Raw genomic sequence first — 23713 nt, forward strand, 5'->3', positions numbered from 1 at the left:
GGGACGACAACGGATCAAGGTAAGAAGGTTTTTTTATGTTTTTAGCCACCCTGAGTGTGGCTCCGGATTACCACTTTTTGCATGGTAAATCCACCCCGAGTCACACTCAGGAATACTGCTAGGTGGGTTTAGAGTTTTTTTAAATTTGTGAAAAGTAGAAACAAGCAAGAAGGATGAAGAAAGGAGTTACACTAAGTGGGAGCAGCTCTAGAGAAGTCTTGTAGCCATGCATGGGAAGAGGTTATGAATGCGTAAGTCATTAGTAGGTCATTAGGGCAGGGAGGACACCTAGAAATGTGTATCAGATCAGAGGTTGGAGTAGAGCTGTGGAGGGGTTTAAAAGCAAAGCCCTGTATTTCAATTTACAATGTGCCCAAAGAATATCTTTGTATGTCAAGTTTAAATTTACTGTGCTAGGGATGGAACAACAGCTTCTGATGTGTTTCATACAACTATATAATACAAGCCTGAAAACATTACCTGAAAGTTAATGGTATACCTGATATAGCTGAAAGTTAATGGTATATTCTTATATTAAATACAATTGTCATTGTTTCTCCCAGGAATCCAATACTGAAAAACAAGGAAAAAGAAAAAATAAAGAGTGTTGGCCCAATTCAAATTGTAAGTCATTTTAAAATATAGAATATGCTATATGATTCCAGGTTTGCTGGATCACCTAGGTTGACTGATGACAGTGTATCCTCTCCTGCCTTGGGGAGCTTTAATAAGTCAGGCACAGTGGCACAGGTCACTAGGGCAAATAAAAGAATGTAGTCTTCAATGCAGAGACAGAGATCACAATGCCTAGAGATGTACTGTTATAAAATGGATGCTTTTCAATAGTAACTACAACTTTTGATTTTGTTTTTAATCTGTTTCCTTTATGTTTTTCACTAGTTTCGATATGCCAATGGGCTTGATATCTTTTATATGATTGTTGGAATTATTGGAGCCATTGGAAATGGAGTGTCCCAACCTTTAATGTTCATCGTGTTTGGAGAGATGACTGACAGTATCTTGTGTTACAATTCATCTCTTTCAAACACAAGTAAGTGTTGTTCACATATTTATATTTATGTAATATTAAGAATATTTAGCTATGTTTCAGTTTCTGGACAAAACAAAGATAGAACTAGATTCCAAACAATAATGTAATGGGGTACCTACACAGCTCATAAGATTTGCCTGTGCTAGAGCTAATTCTAGATTTACTCTCTTTATGCTTTCTCAGGTTGGACCCATTTAGCATCATTGACAATTAATGAGTGTTACCTTATTACATGTCCTTAACATCTACATATTAGAAACCTGTACAGACAAACTGTCACGGTTTCACAGGCAGGGTTGTGGACCCTCACGGTGTCACCAGCCTTCTCGGCAGGGATGTAAACAGGATGCATGGGAGTAATGACAGGAGTATAGGACCCTAGCCTCCAGCTCCACCAGTGCATCCTGCAAGGAGTGATGGACTTTAGGAGCTGTCCAGGTTGCTGACTGAATAGAACAGAAGTGAAATGCAAAATAGTAGTCAGATGATCTAATGGTCAAGGCGGGTGGCAATCAGTAGTCAAACAGACCCAGGATCCGTATACCAAAGAGTCTGAATCAGGGAATGCAGAAAGGAACCTTGAAGCAGAGCCTAGGAGACCTCCTTGTCAGGCAACTTCCTGTTGCCAGTCACTTCCTTATATAGGCGAAGTCATGTCACCTGGAAATAACAGAACCCACCACTAGAGGGGGTGCTGGAGTGAAGGCAGCTCAGGTGGTATTCACTCTTCTACCAGCAGATGAAGCGTGTCTGTGGAATATTCTAGTTCTCTGGGGTAAGGGGGTAGCTCACAGGGAGTCACATGATTAAGACCTTGGCCCTGATTTATAAAAGCTCTCCAAGGCTGGAGAAAATACACTTTCAAAAGTGAAGCTGGGTGATCCAGCAAACCTGGAATTGATCTGCTCCAGGATTCAAAATGTTTGCTATAAATTTTTTTTTAAAATCTATTCCATTTTTTCTGGACCACCCAGCTTCACTTCTGAAAGTGTATCCTCTCCAGCTATGGAGAGCTTTCATAAATCAGGCCCCAGGAAGTGACCAGTGGATAGGATTGGCTGCAGAGGAGCCATCAATATACCATCAATATTACTTTTAGTTAAACATTTTGTTGCACAAACAAGCCTCTAGAGCTAAATGCTTGGAGTTTACAAAAGTAGGATCTATATAGACACAATGGATTCCTGTACTTTGTATAGACACAACACTTTGTACTGCACTACTAAACAAAACTATTCCTTTTATGACCCAAACTTTGGCCAGCTCTGACTGAGATCAGTCTGGCGTTCTATTAAAAAAGTTCAAAACAAAATGAGTATATGATTCTTTAATACTGGTAAAAGTATGAATAAAAGTGAACCAAAAGAAAGAAGTATTCTACTCTGTTTAGATTTTTTCAGTATAAAAATTCAGATTTGTATATCATATATCTGTGTTAATGCTTCCAGATTTAAAAATGAGTACACTGAGCCTGATTTATTAAAGCTCTCCAAAGCTGGAGAAGATCAACTTTCTTCAGTGAAGTTGGGTGATCCAGCAAACCTGGAATGAATCAGGCCCACTGTAACTACAATAAATGCATATTTATGAAGCTGGTAATGTGACATTTAATAACTATTCACTGCAGGAGAATCTTTGATTTTTTATACTGCTACCTAACAGTCATATGATGTGATGATTGTACTGAAGCTAAGAAAAAGCAATGTTTTCGCCCTAGTACAGGAATTTTTTTTATAGAAACACCTAACACCTCTCATCAACTTCATACCATATTTATAAGATATATATTCTATAAGATAAAAAGAAGAAATGATGATGCAGAAGAATGTACACTACTATGCTATGTCGCTGGAAAAGGTGTTTTGTGATTGCTTTTTGGGACAGATGAATGAATAAGTGATATATACACAACACCATTCAGTTCAATAAACAGGGGAGGGGATAAGTGAGCAGCATGTCACTTTGCTCTCCTCTATTACCATTCAGTGATTCACCAAGGCAGGTTGATACTCAACATCAGATTTTCACCTGAGACACATTTGTATACCTGGATATTGACGTTTAAAAGGAATGGCACAGGGACTGTTGATTTAGGGAATATCTGAAATTTTTTCCCATGTTGGAGCAAAACTGAAAAAACCAAGGATTTCCAAATGTTTTTTTTGCCTTCCTCTGGATTAACTTTGTATATATGGTTTAATCTGGAATATGGAGGTTTATAGTATGTTTATTTTCCTAGTTGTTAAACTTCATGGATTTATGTCTTTTTTTAACCTGCCTAACTATGCAACTATATATAACAGAATCTACAGAACAGAATCTTCTTGTTTTTTTTTTTAAATCTACAACGCCAACCAACATTTACACACAAGAACAACCAGTATGTTATTTTTATTTTGCAGGTCAATGTGCTAAATTTAAACCACTGGATGAACAGATGACTCTGTAAGTTAATTTTACTAAGGAACATTCTTTGTTCCTTGATTCTAAACATGACTAAATACAGAATATATTTAGCTAGAGGATACAGTTGTGTTGTTTATAGTTAGATGCTGAAGGACTGAATCACCTTGTGCTTTTGTAATGCTAGCAGACTTCAGAAGTGAGACCATTACCCAATGGTTTCTAGGTTCTGCTGTTGCTCATCTTGAAAGCCTATCATGTGTTTTAGCTCACCATATGTTGTTTAACAACAGACATTGTAGCCCATGTGGCTGTTATGGAGTCTGTTAAGGAAGATTAATTGTTAAGTTTGCACAATGGAGAGGGTGAGATCCCATGATCCAATCATGACTGTCAAGATCTTACTGGATGTATTTATTCATATATACTCATGATACATGTTCTTTAACATCTCTCCATAATCTATCCACAAACAATTTAAACCTAACAAAATTTGTGCCCCTCAAGTTAGTTTGATTAACAATGTTTTGGGAGATCATAAGGGTGACATTCTTTGCACTGGCCAGTGAAATTAGAGACATTCTTCCCACTATTTACCATGCTAATGTATTATGAGCTGTGGATATAGTAATTAGAGCAGGGGTTCACACAATTCCCATCAAATGTTTGCCATGTGACCATTCATTAATTGATGATTTATTGTTACATCCTTGGTGGATGTGCTTCATATGCAGGAGACTGGGAGCCTAACTGTCAATATCTTACCACTAAATATATATTATATATATTTATATATTATAAAATTATATATTGCACAAGATATCCACCTTTTCAGTACCTGAGTTTTTGCATTTTTATATTCACCAATGTTTCCTTTGTTTTTAGGTTTTCCTTCTACTACGTGGGAATAGGAGCAGGAGTCATAATTTGTGCGTATTTTCAGGTCTCCTTTTGGGTCCTAGCTGCTGCAAGACAGACTAGAAGAATGAGACAAGTGTTTTTTCATTCTGTGTTATCAAAAGAAATTGGTTGGTTTGATGTCACACAGTCTGGTGAACTGAACACTCGTCTTACAGAGTAAGAATTTCATATATGATAAATTGATATATATATATAATATAATATATAATTTATATAATTATTTATTTAATGTTTATTGTTTTTTTTCCTTTGACAGCGACATTAATAAAATCAATGATGGAATTGGTGACAAAGTTGGGCATCTTGTACAGAATCTTTCAACCTTTGTAGCTGGATTACTAATTGGGTTAATCAATGGATGGAAACTTGCCTTAGTCCTTATGGCCACTGGTCCTGTTCTGGCTATTTCAACAGCCATATCTTCAAAGGTAATAAAAATAATTTGGTATCAAATACTACCGGACAGATGAGACTATTTGATAAAAGTTCTATTAAAAAACTAGAATAAAAGAATCTAGAATCAAGTACGGACTCTAGATTGTGAGCCCCTTCCAACGGACAGTGAGTAACAAGACTATGGACTATGTAAAGCATTGCATATTATGTCAGCGCTATATAAATACTGTCTAATATTAATAGAAACATGTTTTTTTGTCTTTAAACCACATGAACCTTCTAACATGTAGGATATGAATTTGTCTATACAATTCAGTGGACGGAACAGACATAAAAAATGATAGCGTCTTAGAGATACCATGTGCCTTACCTATTCACCTCCTATACATTATACTCACCTCCGGGGAACTCCCTAATTTCTTTCCTGTTTTGAAGCCTCCACTAAACTACTTGTTGTTGGTTGGTGTGGGAGCTTAGAAGGAGTGACTTCTGAGATTCAGGTGGAACTTGCTATAGTACAGAGACTTACTAAGTATTTTTTTCTAATGGCAGCCTCAAAGGCTTAACTTTAAGTTCACTTCAAAATGTATATAGGAAAATTAAGGGTTGACATTTTAAGGGTTGACATAAGGGATAATTGTTATTTTGAATACCTAATACTTGTCCACTATCACATCTTTCTTTACATAATTTTCATCAATTGAAAATTCAGCTGACTTGCGAAGGTGGCTACCATCATTGACCTTTTTCCAAGTCAATCATAGAAGACCCAAAACATACATGTTATAAATGAGTGTCCTAAAAGTATATAACTCCTTATGACTTTAGTTGTTCAATGTCAATGATACAGTCAATGTTGAAGTCAATAGGCCTGATTTATTAAAGCTCTCCAGGACTGGAGAAGATAGACTATCATGGGAGATCCTGGGTGATAGAGCAAATTTGGAACAGATTTTTTAAAATTATTTGGTATTAGTGTTGGTCGAATAGCTTAGTCCCCCTATTCATTAGCTCCAGTGTCATCAGGATTTTCCTTTCTTTAGCCAATCACAGAGCACTAGAGGTGAATGAATGGGGGGCATTGTCCTCATTTAACCTTCAGTGCCTGGGGATCCCACAGTGACAGGAGGATTCCCACGCCTGTGCAGCCGTGGTAATCATTATGTCATTGTGGGATAACCTGAAAAAAAATAAAAGTTAGTTACACACAAACAATCCAAAAATACTGTAACATTAAAGCCTCTTTTTTTTTACACATATTTTCACACACAAATTCGCAAACAGCCATATTCAGGTCGAATGGAAGTACAACATTTGTTTTTAGTTGGCAAATGCTTTCAATACTGGACCAGCTCTAGGTTTATTGGATCACCCATGTTCTCCCATGATAGTATATCTTCTCCAGTCTTGTGAAGCTTTAATAAATCAAGCACAATGCATTGGCATAGTAGTTTTTTTTTTAAATGAATAAGTCAGCAAGGAGAGCCTCTTCTGTTCTTTCATGATAAATTACTTTTAAGCTTATGCTGGATACTAACTTCCTGTTGTTCTTTAGATGCTGGTGTCACTGACAAGCAAGGAGCTTACTGCATATGCAAAGGCTGGAGCTGTGGCTGAAGAGGTCCTCTCCTCTATACGGACAGTGGTGGCATTTGGAGGTCAAGAGAATGAAATAAAAAGGTCTTTAGCACTTTTATTATTATACACTTATTTAAGAAGGATACAATTTAGTCTTCCAAATATAGTGGATGCTAAAAAAGATCTTGCTTTTCCCTATGTTTTTTCAATGTTTAGGTACACAAATAACTTAGGAGAAGCTAAAAAAATTGGAATTAAAAAAACTATCACTTCTCAGATGGCTGTTGGAATTATGTATTTTATCATTTATGCTTCCTACGCACTTGGATTTTGGTATGGAGCAAAGTTGGTGTTAGGTGACAATGATTATACAATTGGTAAAGTTATGTTGGTGAGTTCTCAATTTGAATTTTATGGAATTTATTAGTTTTGTATTTTTGTATAACCCTTACATGGTTTTATATTCATATTGTCCCTATTCATATAAAACATTTGTTTTTACATATAAATAAAGCAAAAGAAATTTGCGTTCAATAGTGACGTAAGGGGAATGCTTTCCCCCCAATATAGTAGGATCCAATATATATTGATAAAATGGCTGGGTTTCCCTAAACCCAATAGAACAATAGAAGTGGCATCCATTACAAGGTATTCACGTCCCCTGTCCTTTTCTGCAATAAGGACCTGCCAGATCATGGATTATTAAAAGTGGAACTTTAATTTTGCTTTAAGGTGTATGGCTATGATTAAAGGGAGATAACTTTCTGAATAGACCGATGTCAATGTTCCTAAAGCCATGCTGGATTGTGTATACAAGATGCTTCATACAGGGTGCTAACATAACATGTTTTAAAGGACTATGGATTTTCTGAAAATTAAGCACGACAGTCTCTCTGCTTCTGCAGAAGGGATGAAAAGGAGGGGTATAAATGAGTTCATCCTCCTATTTTTTTTTTTTAGTTCTGTGTGTAAATGTTATCTGGAGCTATTAGGTTCTGCAAACAATTTTATTAAAGAAAAACAATTAAATAGATAATATGTAAGTATATGTGTATGCAAATGTTTTTTTAGCTCCAACCATAGCAAACAAATACAAACTGAAAAACAATTTTATACAAATCTTAACACAGAAGTTCAGTAAAAATATTAATTACCTGCTTAGGAAGTTTTGGAAGTATAATTTGTGATGACCCATAGTCTCATGTCCTGTAGTTATAAGCATATAAGGCAATTAAAAAACAAAATTACAATGCTATTACAATGTTGCAAATATGTAAAAAAAAAATATTTTGTAATGAGTTGCCTGTTTAATTTTCAGGTCTTCTTCAGTGTGGTCTTCAGCAGCTATTGCATCGGCCAGGCAGCTTCCCACCTGGAAGCTTTTTCTGTGGCAAGAGGTGCTGCCTATAATATCTTCAAAATCATAGATCAGGTGGGACACTGAACATTATATAAGGAAAACGAAATAAAACATCTAGATCAGAGGTAGGCAAACTCCGGCCTTTAGGCCAGATACAGCCTAGCCAGTATTCCAGTCCGGCCTTGCGCCCCCTAGTTAATTATTGTTGGATCCGGCCTAATTGAATTGTCGCATTATCGCGAGTTCCTGCACAGTAACCCCAATTACTATGCCTAAAGAGCAGAACAGCAGGGCAACAAAGCCCTGTGTTTAGTGTGCAACGAAACAAACAGCACTTTCAAGCAGTCGAATCTCAAGGGGCATTTCAAAGCCAAGCACGCGCACACGTACAGAGACTACACCGTGGATGAGCGGAAGACTGAGGCTGCTCGCCTGCAGTCACAGTTGAAGAAAACCTTTCCTTGGACACCTTGTTTCTTCTGGTATATTGTGCCTTCTTGACCTCCTGAAATGGCCTACTAGTCCAAAAAGTTTGCCGACCCCTGATCTAGATGAATCGTCTCAATGTAGAAGCTTTGAAACAAGGAAGCAAAACAGTTTGCTACTGAATGTTTACTTACCTTTCATATTAGAAATCTCCTTTGCTAATACATATTTGTATCCACAAATAATATACTATAACATACTACCTAATTTATTTTAGGAAAACATCCCTGTCTTTTAGGGATTTATTTTAAATGAACCTTAAATGCAGGGTCCACTCTTATGTCAGCCCTCCCTACCCCTTGAAGAAATGCAGAATAACCATTATTAAACTTGTAGGGGAAAGTGTACCTATTTTCTCCTTTCTTTAATCTATGGCACCTTGCTGAGGGTGAAGTCATCCTTCTAGTAATATAAAGTACTTTATACCTGGCATAGAAGACACTCCCTGCGATGGTTCAGCACCATCTTTACACAAGATTTAGTATGTTCACCATTTTCTGCCATCTCATAGCCATGAAGTCGGAGGAGTAAGAGTTTTTTTTTAGTTTATGCTAATCTTCATTAAGGTAGAGGTGTCACTTAAGAGTGGAGCTTGCACAGATTTTAATGCTTGCTTTAATGCATGAACAGAACCCCTACATATTTTAAAATGTAGTGTCTCCAGACTGACTCACCCCTTCCACAGATACATACTTACCAAGATCTAATGTAGATACATCTGCACATTCCAGCATTCCAGTGGAGACATTCTAGGGCAATGTCTCATCTCTTCTCAGGAAACAGCCCTATGAAAGTCTAAGGGGGTCTAATATGCAAATGCATGGACCCAGAAAAATATTTCACAGTTAGTCCTTTGGTGACATACGAAATATGCACTGTAGGTTTGTTCCTAAGTTGAATTTGTATGTAGGTCGGATCAGGTACATTATTTTATTAAATGCAATTAGGACAGATGTTTTTATCAACATAATATTAGGCAGCATAGTGTCAGTTAATGTATAAAAACCTCACTGTGAGTTAATCACAAACAAAGCAGAAAAAACGTTATTGAGCCCAGACATTCATAACTTCTGGAGCAAGCTGTGCCTTGATATGCATAAAAGAAACAACTGCAGAGTTTGTCTTGTTCACTAAGTTTTGCAAACCGCCGCCCTCGCCCCTCCAAGCCTCCATCCTGCACACAAGGGAGCAGAAAAGCCCTGCTCGTATCTAGGAGTCATCTGTATGTTGGATGTCCTTAACCCGGGGACTACCTGTACAGTTATAACTTGTGCAGAAATATATATATATATATATATATATATATATATAGATCATCATTGTTAAAAAGAATTCTACCTTAGATAAACCTTACAATATTAAAATGTATTTTTCCTATTCCAATTCTAGCCATCCAAAATAAACAGCTTTTCAAGAGAAGGATATGAGCCGGACTATATAAAAGGAAATGTAGAATTTAGGGATGTGGATTTCTCCTATCCATCAAGAATGGCTGTTCAGGTAAGATATGTTTAGGTGAAAATTTGGTCATGTTTCATCATCATCATATATTTTATTGGGCAGATACTTTGAACTTAGCTTTAGAAATGTCATGTTTTTGAGATAGAAGAAGAAAAAGAAATATTTATTTAGGCAACATAATTAAAACTGTTAGACATACTCACAACTTTTCTTACCTATGTAACGGTCTTGTGACATTGAACATTATAGATATGTATATCATTACTATATGCCAAAGAGAATGAATGGGAATGATTTAAATATCCAGGGTTTAAAGATGCTTTAATTATGTACAGCAAGTCATCACTATATGTTGTATAAATTACATTTCAGACATAAGGAAACTTCAAATAATACAGCCAGAAAGGAGTTCCTTCCCAATGGGCAATAGAGCACCTTTGTATGGTGATAAGGAAGCAGGTACTGCATTGTATATAAATACAGACAATGCAAAGTATCACACAAACATTCTCAGGATGCTTTGCCCATTCTCCTCCACAACCTTCTAGGTGCAGGTCTAGTAGGAAGCACCCTTCACTCTGCTCTTCTAATCCCGTAACAACACAATATTCATTCTTGAGGATACTTATTTGAGGGCCCCAGAACTTGATTTGCAGATTTTAGTGTATAAACATTAAAAGAACATAAGCCATTTATAGAAACTGTCATCTAAACTTTTACAAGTAAAGATCATGCTTGTATTTCTAAACAATAGAATGCAAAGAATGGCAAAGAGCACAAACCATATGTGTTCATAAAGTAAAATGATTTTCATTTCTGTTCTGTGAAGGTTCTAAAAGGACTCAATCTGACTGTGAAATCTGGACAAACAGTGGCTTTGGTTGGACAAAGTGGATGCGGTAAAAGCACCACAGTGCAGCTGCTGCAGAGGCTGTATGATCCACAAGAAGGACAGGTAATGTTTTGATTTATTTGTCCAAATATTACAAACTATTGTTACATGGAAATGAAATAGAAAGTAAATAGAAATCTCCCCAATGAGAACAGAGACAACAAAAAAGGTAATTTTCTCATATCTCTTTCTGTCTAAACCACTATCAAATACCCTGGATATGAGGGTGAAACATTGCAAAATCAACACAGGCACCAAAAAATATTCAGTAAAGGTCCTACTCCATAATGTGTATATTATGAATGCTGTGCGCCATATTTGAAAAATAAGTAAGGCTATTATTTATATGATACTGGTTATGTAGATTTGCAGATCTGTATGTTTTCAATGTTCATTTTTTCTCATTTGTTTAATTAGATATTGGTTGATGGTCATGATATACGGTCTTTAAATATCAGACGACACAGAGAATTAATTGGAGTAGTCAGCCAAGAGCCTGTACTCTTTGCAACCACCATTAAAAACAACATTAGGTATGGAAGATTAGATGTAACAGATGAAGAAATTGAGAGAGCAGCTAAAGAAGCCAATGCCTATGACTTCATTATGGAACTTCCTGATGTATGTATCAGCAGATTACCACAGTAGTTCTTAATGTCAAACTTGTTTTCTATGTAGTATGTTAACTAACCTGGTCAGAAATGGACTTCTAGAAGCAAGTTATTGTACTGAATAATAATATTGCTTGGGACTATGAGGATATTTCCAAAAACTGATATTAAGATGCCTTAAAAGCCATTAAATCTGTGCACTATGGCGCCTTCACTATTAAAGAGGGTCAAGCCAAGTGATGTTCTCTGATGAGTAGATATCACCACAATCCTTATATGTACATCTTACTATGAAAATACAAATGGGCCTGGAGAATAATTTTGGGCTATGTTACTAATGTCTACCAGACATTAGTACCAGTCTATATCTTAGTATAGGAGAGTTAAAAAAGATGCTCACGTGGTTTTATGGTCAACTGGTATAATTCTCCACTGAAACTTTGGACTTGTGAGTGAATAATTGTACTTTGATTAGTTTGCAGAATGTAATTTGTTTAGTTTGTACGGCAAATGGTCACTTGGCATAGTAAATAGGGTGAATCTGTGTTCTCTTGGATCACCCAATTATTTGCTTATGAAATTATAAAAAAAGTGTTTGTGGTATTGGTATTCATTTATAAACACTCAAACAAATAAGCAAACCGGAGTGTTGTCCATAGTTTTTCACATACTTACATTTACATAAAAGTCCTTAAAAAAGTTTGTAAAATGTATTGTTTCATTATTATTCTATCATCTATAATTGAGAAATGAATGACCAGGCACAAAAAAATAATCAAATGACCACAAAGGATATCAATTCACTTGGTGGGCACCAAAGGCTTTTACAAACTTAGACATCAACAATGTACTATGCATAGTCTGTGCAAAAAGAAGAGCTGTCAATACAACCCAGTGGATCCTGCTTGCAAAAATCTACAGGGAGTGGCTGAAAGACCAATCAACCTGCACAAGGACAGAGAGCACCACGTTTTGGTACTTATTACAGGTAGCTCTTGCACAGAGGCCAATACAGATTTATAAGAAATACACAATGTGTATCAATATTTCCTCTTGCTTTGAAGGAAAATTGCTTATCCAGGAATTCAGCTTAAACCTAATTACTGCCACAGTCAACACGTAACAAATATATTGCAAAACAATTTATTGTTATCTCATTCCTCTTTGACTCTTTCATAGAAATTTGAAACTCTGGCTGGAGAAAGAGGAGCCCAGCTCAGTGGTGGCCAGAAGCAAAGAATAGCCATAGCTAGAGCATTGGTCCGAAATCCCAGGATACTCTTACTGGATGAGGCTACTTCAGCTCTCGATACTGAAAGTGAATCTGTCGTCCAAGCGGCCCTAGACAAGGTAGAGTCTCCCATCAGTCATTCTTTACATTAGCTACACAAACAATATGGACAGTAAGTCAAAAACTGTAATGTATTTTTTCAGGCCAGCGAGGGTCGTACCACAATCGTCATTGCCCATCGTTTGAGCACAGTGTGGACAGCTGATCTCATTGTTGTGTTGGAGAATGGTTCTGTGGCTGAAAAAGGAACACATTCTGAATTATTGGAGAAGAAAGGAATATATCATTCACTAGCAACAGCTCAGGTACTTGGCTTTACTAGCATAGGGACCTCAAAAATGTAGAGGGAATAATGTTAACTACCTTTAACCACCTGAGCGTTACACTGAGGTCTAGATTTCTGTACCAAAAGCGTTACAGGTTTTCATGAAATTTTTTTTTAAATTGTAGACCTGTAACTTACAGAAATATGTCCGAATAGGGGTCTAGTAGATATAATGAATATAAAAAATGTTTAAAACACACAATCATGTAAAAAAAAAAAAAATTACTTTTAATAAAATTAAAGGAAAAACACAAAATTCAGCTTAAACAAGAATACATAAATAAATGAAAAATACTGAAAATGCGATAATTCAGTATACTGTATAGTAATATATTTTTCTAAAACACCTCCATAGTGTCCATCACATACCTATAGACAAAACCACATAAATATATTTTCTATTATTCTGTATTGGATTGGATACAGGACTTTGTATTCAACCCAATACAAAATGAGAACAAAATTCAAACTCTCATTATGTATTGGATTGAATACAAATTCCTGTATCCAATCCAATACAAAATACATACTTTGTATTTATTTTTAATTGAAACTCATTCATTCATTTTGTATTGGATTGAATACAAACTCCTGTATCCAATCCAATACAAAATACATACTTTGTATTTATTTTTAATTGAAACTCATTCATTCATTTTGTATTGGATTGAATACAAACTCCTGTATCCAATCCAATACAAAATACATACTTTGTATTTATTTTTAATTGAAACTCATTCATTCATTTTGTATTGGATTGAATACAAACTCCTGTAGGGAAAATCTCGGGGTTAACCATTATAGCAACTTTTTTTAGCCCGTACCAAGGTTGGGCTTAACGGTCGGAAGGTTAATGGAAAAACATGATAGAATATAGTTTTCTATTAAAATGAGAAATGATTAGGAGAAAAACAGCCATAATAAAAACCTGCTTCTATGCCCCCTTCACTGCTAGAGCTCTTTTTTATTATTATTTTTGGACACAAATGAAAATGTATAATATACCCTACCCTATATTTTCTAAAAGCAGATGACCTTTAAAATAAAGCTGGTAGCTGCACATTAGCACATTATTTTGTTAAATATAGCTAATGGGTTATCTGAACTCAAACCAATAGATATATACCACCAACATCCCTAAATTCTTGTGTACATAGAAAGGTAGGTATATTTGTGGGCAGTTCAGTACATATCACAAAATGGGCTCAAATATAATAAAAAAACAATCTTTTAATAAACACAAACTATAAAAACAATGGATGGAAATTCTTTAAAACAGCTCAGTACATAGCACCAAACAATTGTGTATATCATGATGGATTATCAGAATCTATTACAACACCTCAATGATATACACAATTGTTTGGTGCTATGTACTGAGCATTTTTATGGAATTTCCATCCATTGTTTTTATGGTTTGTGTTTAATAAAAGATTTTTTTTTTTATATTTGAGCCCATTTTGTGACATGTACTGAACCTTAAAAGTCCCACAAATATACCTACCTTTCTATATACATTATTTTGTTAATTTATATTTGTGCAACTGCTCATCAAACCTATATTTTCAGTAAAACAGTAGCAAACATTAAATTATTTAATACATACACACACAAGAAAATTCACATTTGTTTTAAAACATGTAAGATGGGATTGTGTTAAGTCGATACCAAACATTTGAAGCCCACATTATGTATGGTCACAACATGTGAGTGGATGGAGACTTTTTTTTTTTAGATTTTTGGGGCTCCAAAAACAACAGTGGATGGCAGCCACAAATCCTGAAATGCTCAGATAGAACACTTTATGGTTCACTGTATCAAGGAGAGATTGGGTGTGAAGAGGGTTCATCTTTCTACTTCTGTGATTACTTTACAGGCCATACAGAGGTCTGTGGAAAGTGAAACAGGACAAGGGACCCTGGAGAAACCATCTTTAGTGCAGAGGATAAACTCCAATTTGTCAACCGGAAAATTCTCCATGTCTGAAAAGGGGGAGGAAGATGATGTAGTAGAGGAGGAAGAGGAGGTAAGAGTTTTTTATATAGTAAAACAATTCATGATGTATAACTGATATCTTCACATTGCCACAATGTAAGAATATAAGTACCGCAAATACTTTACATGACAGCAATCGGTGCTCAACTTAAACCCTACCAAAAAATGAATAACCCTATCTTTGCTTCCTTATTATCAGAACAGGAAGTGAGGAACAACTTCTTAGTGAGGACACAACCTTAAAAGAAAAAAAAAAAAAGATGCACGGTTTTCTAACCTTTTTTGAATTATTCAAAAGTATATTTTTTGTAGGACTTTTCCTTTATTTCTGTAAATGAATAAAAAAAAAATAGATCCTGCCTGACTCACCAAAATCCCAAAATCCCATCATATAATAGAATGATGGAGGATAAAATGTTATCTTTTTGATTGGATTTCCTTGTGGAACTGGTAGATCTTTATATTAAATGGAATTATATTACAATGATACAAAGTGAAAAGTGAACAACCCCCAAAAAAGTTAGTTTAGTTACCCAGTTACATTAAAGCTGAACTTGGGTATAATTCAAAGTTCCAAAGAACTGTTAAAAACAGTGTACTTACCTTGCAGTTTTCCTTCCAGCTACACACCAGTGATGCCTCTTCTTTTAAACTTTGTCTTTGGTTGTCGGCATTCTGATGTCATCATGTTCAATGCAGCACTAGCAGAGCTGTATTGTAATTGAAGACAATAAGGGCATACCCACAACCTTGAGTGTTGGAGGAAGAGGAGAGCACTGGGGGAGTAAGGGGTGTTTTTAAGGTTCACCTAGTCCAGGGTGGGCAAACTTGTTGGCTCAAGGGACACAATGAGTTTAAAAATTTGACAGATGGGCCAGGCTAGTATCAGATGAATGGAGGGTGCTTGTATGAACCTATATAAACTAAGTGTAAAAGCTGTTAACTAAAAGTAAAAGAAAACATACATTCAAATTGCATTCCATTTCAATGGGAACAATGTTGCTGGTACTCCCTTTTAGCAAGTGGACAATTATGTACCAATATTTGATGGGCCGGATTAAAAAGCACAAAGGGCTGTATTTGGCCCACGGCCGTAGTTTGCTCATGCCTGACATAGACACTTTTTAGAAAGGTGGGGGGGGGATCACTCCAACAGTTACTTCCATCCCACCTGATATTTACTGTACGTTAAAAATGAATAGACATGTCTACAAATGACAATAAATATTTTCTGTCATGCACAGGTATCGTCAATGATAACTAAAACCCAAAACCCCAACATTATCAAATTACTAGATTAGATTACTATTTTGTGATTATTTACTTCTTGTTTACATGTTGCTTTTTTCTTTTTTATTACAGCAAAAACTTCCCAAAATTTCATTTTTCAGACTACTTAAACTGAATAAATCAGAGTGGCCTTATATCTTGTTTGGAACCCTTGCAGCAATGATCAATGGAGGGGCCCATCCAGCTTTCAGCATTTTATTTGCCAAAGCTATAGCTGTAAGCATTTTCACCTCAATATATATTAGAGCTACAACTATTATAATGATTATAATAGAAATGTGTATTTTTTACTTTTTTTTTTCTCTTTTCCCTTCCTTTCTGGCTTCTTACTGTTAGGACAAGGGAATGAGTGAGTGAGGGGCACTGATTGGTTGCAAAGGTAGCCAATCAGTGCATGTTCCTTGCTGGAGCTGTACAAAAAAATCTCCAGCCCACAGAAGAATGGAGGGAACCTGCACAATTTAGAAAGGCGATGCATTTTTGAACTGTCTTTAATGCTTTACAAATATATTAAACACATATCTCAATTTAGGTATTTACAGTGTTTACAGTGTTATGATCAGTTTAAAGTAGTCTTCACATTACCTTTTCATGTTTGCATGAATATACTTCTAACATGACAAATTAAACAGTTACTTAAGAAAAGATGTACCTTTCCCTAAAACATAGCCCTTGACAACCACTCGAGTGGCTTTGTGTAGGCTAAGAAAGTAAGTTAACAATCTTCTGCAGGAAGCATTTTCTTAGCCTTCACTGCCAGTCATCAGACATTGTAATTTTGCAACTTTTTTGTGTGGATGTACTTTTTAAGTTATAACATGAAGAAACTAAACATCTTAACTCCACCTAATGCTTAACATTAAACTGACCCCTGAAATGCTGCACCTTTTCAAGATCTACAATGATGAGTGCTGGGAGCTCTCTAGTCCAGCATCAGGGTCCTAAAGGTGCAACAGCATCACATGTAATGATATATAACACTTTGAAGCATTATTGTCTCCTAATTCTTTTCACCGCACATCTGGGAGGTTAAGGGGAGGTAAGCCTATTTGTCCTGCCATGTACAGTATTTTTTTAATATTGATTATGATCACCAAAAATGTATGCTTACGTTATTGTTAGATTTTTTTTTATCAGGATATGTGTTTCTTCTAATGTAATGTTTGCAAGATATGTAAACTGAGAAAAATTAGCGAATTGCCACTACTAACTACTGGCATTCCATGGCTCACTTCTTTCTAAACCACTGGCCATGTATAGGAATATAGCAATTGTCAGGGAATTCGATCTTTATATGTGTTCTGGTCAATCACTAATTGAGTACTATTTTGTATCCAAGATTTAGATAACATTTGTCAGTTCGAAAAAATGTGAATCATGGCTAAAAACATTGGTAAATAGAGCTCAAAATTTATCAACATTTTTCTGTTAAGCTGAAGGATTATTTCATTTTCCTTAACATACAGGTTTACATATTTTTACATTTTCTTTAGATATTTGGAACAAATGACCAAGAATTTATCCAGCGTGAAATTAATCTTTACTGCATCATAATTACTGTGATTGGTGTGGTATCCTTCTTTACATACTTTACACAGGTAAGCATCTCTTATCAGGACTGGAAAGGTTTGACTATCATGGGAGAACTAGGGAGATTCAACAAACCTCAAAAAGATTTTTTCATTCTTTTCTTTTATTTGGCAAATGTTTTCAATCCTGGACGAGGTCTATTTCAGAATTGCTGTATCACACAGGTTCTCCCATAGTAGTCCATCCTTTTCAGTCTTGGAGAGCTTTAATAAATCAGGACCATTGTTACAGTCTTACTTGTGAATGAATTGTGCAGGATGGATGATTCATAAATGGAGAGGATGTAAAAGATCTACTTACTCTGTGACACTAAATTTCTCCAGGGTAGGAGGTTGTAACGTCAAGTGACACAATTCTCTCATCCACAAAGAAGAAAAGGATTGTTTTATGTAGATGGAAATGAATAAATTGAATGGTGTATGTTGTGTGTGGGTATGTGGGAAGATGTGGTTCTTTAAGAGGTTGTTGAATGCTAGTCATACATTCATTGATATGTGCATGATCAGGTGAATGATCAATATCTCCAAGATAACATTCATTTCCTGGCTACCACCATCCACCTATCAACCATGCCAATTCTTTGCATAATCAATGTTGCCCCTCCTGCTTTGCCCACCAACAGAGAAGGTCGTCCTGCCGAGTTACATTATTGGTGCTCAGAGCAAGAGAAGCAATATTGATCAAACATTGATCATAAATCCTCTATATTCTAGACAATTTACATTAGGAAATATAATGTTTATGTGATGTTGGTTCTTTTGGAAATATAAACTAAGTAATAAATATACATACACAACTAAAGTATGAAGCTGCTGAAAGAGATAAATTGAAGATGAATATTAGGAATGAGCGAACGAGATTTGTGTGTTCGATCTCGCGGCGAAGCGAGAACAGCCTTGTGAGTCGCAATGAGGTTGGGTTCTCGCCGAACAAATGAAGGAAAATGCAGGGGGTGGGAACAGCAACTATTTCCGGCGGGAATGGCATGGCTTGGAGCGAATCATTTGCTCCCAGGATGCACAGCAAGGCCCAACAGCCCAGTCAGGAGAGATCTGAGCACAGACATATATACAGGGAAGGAGGGAGGGGTTAGTCACTCCATCTTGTGCTCTGTGTCAGAGAAGGAAGCAGGGAGAGAAGTGCATTGTGACAGGGACGGGTTAGGAGCCTTCTGTATATTTTGAAATATACAGATTGTGCAGTTTTACAGACACTTCTTTCTGATAGCACTTTCTATCTATCAAAAAAGCCAGAAAATTTTCTGTATTTCCCTCAAAAAATACAGATATTTTATTCTGATAGCACTTGCTATCTATCAAAAAAGCCAGAAAAATTTCTGTAGTTCTCTCAAAAGAATACAGATTTTTCATTCTGATCCCACAGAAGGCTATTTGGGTGACCCGCCGCATCTGGCAGGGGGCATACAGTTCGCCAGTGTAGGACAGGAGCAGCAGCAAACTGTTGGAGGCAGCAGCACAAGTTGTCAAACAGGTCTGAGATGTGTGCGGAGCACCAGTACACTGGTAGATTTATAGGGAGGGCGTACTACAATCATACAGCCACGTCATGTGGAGAGTATTGTGGACTGGGTCTCAGAAGCCACAAGGGCAGCAGGCTCTTCTTCTGCAGCAGCAGCAAAATCCTGTCAGCAGCCACCCACCAGAGGACTGAAAGGATTTTGTTCACTTTCTATACTACACTATCTATGAACAGATGTATCCTCTGAAGCTTACCTTCTCCTGACAAAAGTGCCACACTGTGATCATTACCGTCCCTTCACGACTGGTCATCCCACACTATCCATAAAGTCTTTATCTTTGACAGATATAGACGTATATTATTATTATTATTATTATTAAACAGGATTTATATAGCGCCAACATATTACGCAGTGCTGTACATTAAATAGGGATTGCAAATGACAGACTAATACAGACAGTGATACAGGAGGAGAGGACCCTGCCCTGAAGAGCTTACAATCTAGTAGGTGGGGGAATTTCACACACATAAGGATGGGAGATATGTAGTGTGGGAAGTATTGCTGACCAGAGGCTACTGCTCTCACTGACCCACGCTCCGTCTTTGGTCCTCCATCCTTTTGTCTAATGTCACTAAACTACTTGTCCACAACTCTATGGGTGTCATTCCTAACACATATCATCCAGGTCATGATGCCAGCTAGCAATTATAATTATTATTATTATTATTATTATTATTATTATTAAACAGAATAAATATAGCGTAAACATATTATGCAGCTATATAAATTAAAAAGAGGTACGTACATTAAATAGCAACGTGCTGTGCTGCTGTTTTGACAGCAGAGACTGTTGCTAGTGGGTTGAGTTCACCCTTTCTCAATGTCCTAATGTTTATGCTGCCTTCTGGACGCTATCTATCACGCAAAAATCCTATTTGCCTGCAGTTACTTTTCCTGCCATTTTCTGGAAAACCACAAGGTCTTTAAGAACTTTTGTATTTTATTTATTCCTTGTTGCCACTGTTCTTCTACACCTAACTAGCAAATTTGGTGGTTCTAACATGTATAGGGGCTTTGCTATTAATGCCTAAATTCACCCTTTTTACTTTTACCAATTTACTGAAGTTTTGCGAACCCACCAGAAGTTTGAGGAATTTTTCGCAAGGCTGTCAGAGGCCTTTTTTGCGCATCCCTAATGAATATCACAAATCTACATTGTGATTTTTGTCTTTATCAATGACATGAAAGGGGATAAAGGAGATATTTGGCAAATTCCTGCTGCAATATTACATTTTGTTTATCTATTTGTGTTTCCAGGGATTTATGTTTGGAAGATCAGGGGAAGTTCTTACTATGCGTCTGCGACATATGGCATTCAAAGCAATGTTACGGCAGGTTAGTGTGGAAGTAACCGAGGATTTATATGTACACATAAACTATCTGCTTATATAGGTGATACTATAATATAACATTCTATTTTCTCTTAAAAAGGAAATATCCTGGTTTGATGACAAGAAAAATAACACAGGAGCTTTAACAACCCGACTTGCCACTGATGCTTCACAAATACAAACTGTAAGATCACTATATCTGTCTTTTTTCAACTATTATTATCATTATTATTATAACTTACATTATTAATAAACATTAAAAAGGGGTGTACATTAAAAAGGGGTTGCAAATGACAAACGGATAAAGACAGTGACACAGGAGAAGGAGAGGAACCTGCCCCAAAGAGCTTACAATCTAGGAGGTGGAGGAAGTAACACAGAATAGGAGGGAAGATATGTAGTGGTGGGAAGTAGTGAGGGTTTTAGGAGACAGAAGAAGACAGGTAGGCAAGTTTGAAAAGATGGGTTTTGAGTGCCCTTTTAAATGGGCAGAAAGTGGGAGCAGTCCGAATAGGACAAGGAAGACCATTCCAGAGAGTTGGGGCACTTCTAGAAAAGTCTTGAAGCAGTGCATGTGATGAGGTTATGAGTAAGAGTGGCTAGGGGTGTATTTTTCTACCAGGTCAAAAAGATAAGTGGGACATGAACTCTGGGGGTATTTGAAAGCAAAACACAGGAGCTTGAATTTAACTATTGTTAACTACTGTTAACAAAACAGTGGGCACAAATCCAAAAATGATAATATGTGTAGTAAACCCTGCCCTTTTTCCTTTTCTGTTCCCCCAATTTGCCAATAATTCCCAGCTATCCAAAAGACAAAGTTGCTGTGTAAAGTTAACAGTTGGGGGAACTGCCACTGCCAAAGCCAGAAGGTCTGACACAGTGTTTATAGGCAAGATCAAGAGATACAAAGTAACAGTAACTTTTGTATCTACCCTGTTTCATTCATCAGCATATCAAAAGGAAAAAACCCTGAAGTGCATATAATGTCAGTTACAGCTAAGCAAAAAAAAATATTCAAACCCCTTATTACCTTATTAACAGTCAGTTTATGCTAAAAAGTCCTAATAACAATGTTATTGCTGAAAAACCATGCCCATAGCATGTTTTCTTTTTTTTACATTTTTAGGTTATTTGTAAATTCATTTTAGTTTAATGCATAATTTAAACTTTATAGTACTAAAACTGTAATAGCTATGATTTTTCAATATTTTTGTAAATTTTGTAAATCTGATTTTGTAAACCTTTTATATATGTCAGCATATTTTTAAATTTAGGATTTTACATACTGAATATTTATATTTTTTAATGACTCCTTTTTTCTTCTCTTAGGCTACTGGCTCCAGACTTGGTTTAATTGCAGAAAACTTTGCTGTCATGATACTCTGCCTTGTAATTTCTCTAGTTTTTGGCTGGGAGTTGGCCTTGCTGATTTTAGCTCTCACCCCTGTCCTTATAACTTCTGGATTTCTGGAGCTCAGAGCACTGACTGGTTTTGCTAATCGGGATAAAAAACAGCTTCAGCAAGCTGGAAAGGTAAGTGTGTACATTCTATATTGTCATATATAGGCAGCGAACCTCAAATATTGTCACACTAGCCAAGTTGTAGTACACCATTTGCTTTTGCAGTTCATGCATCTAGTAATGTTGTCATTAAATCTAATCAAAATTGTTGAAACATAAAGTAGAGTGTAGGTGTCAACCCAACTAAAATCTAAATATGTATTAAAGAAGGGTATATATAGGAAGGGGGCTAACATGCATGCCTCATACCATCTAGGCGGAACAAATTTGGGGAGACAGAAATGGAAAAGGATCTAGGGGTTCTGGTAGATTATAGACAATACCAGCATGCAATGTCAAGCTGCAAGATCTAAAGCTAGTAAAGTATTTCTTTGTAATAAAAGAGGAATAGACTGCAGGATGGGGACATAATCCTGTCCCTGTACAAAGCATTGATCAGACCACATCTGGAATATGCAGTCCAGTTTTGGGCTCCGGTTCACAAAAAGGACATTGTGGAATTGGAGAGAGTGCAGAGAAGGGCCACTAAACTAATAAAAGGAATGGAGGAGCTCAGCTATGAGGAGAGATTAGCTGAACTGAATCTATTCTCCCTTAAAAAGAGACGTTTAAGGGGGGATATGATCACCCTGTATAAATATATAAATGGTCCATATAGAGAACTTTCTTCCCAATTATTCACTTTGAGGTCATTACAAAAAACAAGAGGTCACTCTTTGCATCTGGAGGAAAAGAAGTTTAAGCTCCGGATATGGAAGGGATTTTTCACTGTAAGGTCTGTGAAAATGTGGAATCGGCTCCATCAGGAAGTAGTTTCAGCAACTATTATAGATTGCTTTAAGAAAAAGCTGGATGATTTTCTAGAAGCACAGAATATAACTGGGTATTAAGGATTTAAAGTAAAGATAACAGTGACTGTTAATCCACGGAACATCCGATTGCCTCATGGAATCAGGAAGGAATTTTTTACCTTGTTGAAGGAAATTGTACCAGGGTTTTTTTTGCCTTCCTCTGAACCAACTATGTCTTAAAGGGGTTTTATATCTGGGGTATGTTTATTTTCCTAGTGGTTGAACTTGATAGACTTATGTCTTTTTTCAACCGGACCTACTATGTAACATAGCTACATGTCTCTATGATTAGATTTGCTGAAATCTCCACTTTTCTTGTACAAGCATTGGCCATTTCTTCTTACCTTCTCAGCCTTTCTATTGGTTTGCAAGGCTTTCAATAATTTTAAAGGACCAGTAAGGAGGCTTTGCATTTCAGAAGGGCAGATCTCAACAGGAAAGAACAAGAAACAAACACAAAAAATAACAATCACTGCAATAAGCAACCGCACTGGCCAGCTGGTCAATGTTCTCTGTTTTACTTGTTTTGGTTACTGATTACCTTGATCTGTTGATAAAATTTAGGATATTTGACCTTTATATTTTTTTTATTACACAAAGAAAGGTTTACCTGTAATTAATGTGTTGTAATATGAGCTGCCCGAGGTCACGGTCGATATTGAAATCCAAGTTAGCTCAAGTTGTTATCCAACTTTAGGTTAACTTTTGTCATTCTTTTTCACAGTTTTGTAATTCTAATTGTAATTTCTGAAAAAAAAAACTTTTCATTATCACTACTATTTCATTTTTAATTTAAAAGTACAAATGTGCCAAAAGA

The 23713-nt window shown here is 36.2% G+C and overlaps 1 protein-coding gene across 1 annotated transcript in view; it reads left to right on the forward strand.

Moving 5' to 3' along the window:
* Positions 1-23713, forward strand: part of LOC140331493 (ATP-binding cassette sub-family B member 5-like) — a 42206-nt gene that overhangs the window by 7582 nt on the left and 10911 nt on the right. Inside the window, exons 3-21 of the mRNA XM_072412552.1 lie at positions 564-624; positions 901-1051; positions 3454-3496; positions 4340-4531; positions 4632-4803; positions 6327-6451; positions 6566-6740; positions 7668-7781; positions 9585-9695; positions 10486-10611; positions 10966-11169; positions 12339-12509; positions 12594-12755; positions 14652-14801; positions 16133-16276; positions 17554-17658; positions 20448-20525; positions 20622-20705; positions 21854-22057. Of these exons, the coding sequence (XP_072268653.1) occupies positions 564-624; positions 901-1051; positions 3454-3496; positions 4340-4531; positions 4632-4803; positions 6327-6451; positions 6566-6740; positions 7668-7781; positions 9585-9695; positions 10486-10611; positions 10966-11169; positions 12339-12509; positions 12594-12755; positions 14652-14801; positions 16133-16276; positions 17554-17658; positions 20448-20525; positions 20622-20705; positions 21854-22057 (2572 nt within the window). The remainder of the gene's footprint in view (positions 1-563; positions 625-900; positions 1052-3453; positions 3497-4339; positions 4532-4631; positions 4804-6326; positions 6452-6565; positions 6741-7667; positions 7782-9584; positions 9696-10485; positions 10612-10965; positions 11170-12338; positions 12510-12593; positions 12756-14651; positions 14802-16132; positions 16277-17553; positions 17659-20447; positions 20526-20621; positions 20706-21853; positions 22058-23713) is intronic.

The sequence above is a fragment of the Pyxicephalus adspersus genome, chromosome 5 (genome assembly GCF_032062135.1).
Source record: "Pyxicephalus adspersus chromosome 5, UCB_Pads_2.0, whole genome shotgun sequence".
Taxonomy (NCBI): domain Eukaryota; kingdom Metazoa; phylum Chordata; class Amphibia; order Anura; family Pyxicephalidae; genus Pyxicephalus; species Pyxicephalus adspersus.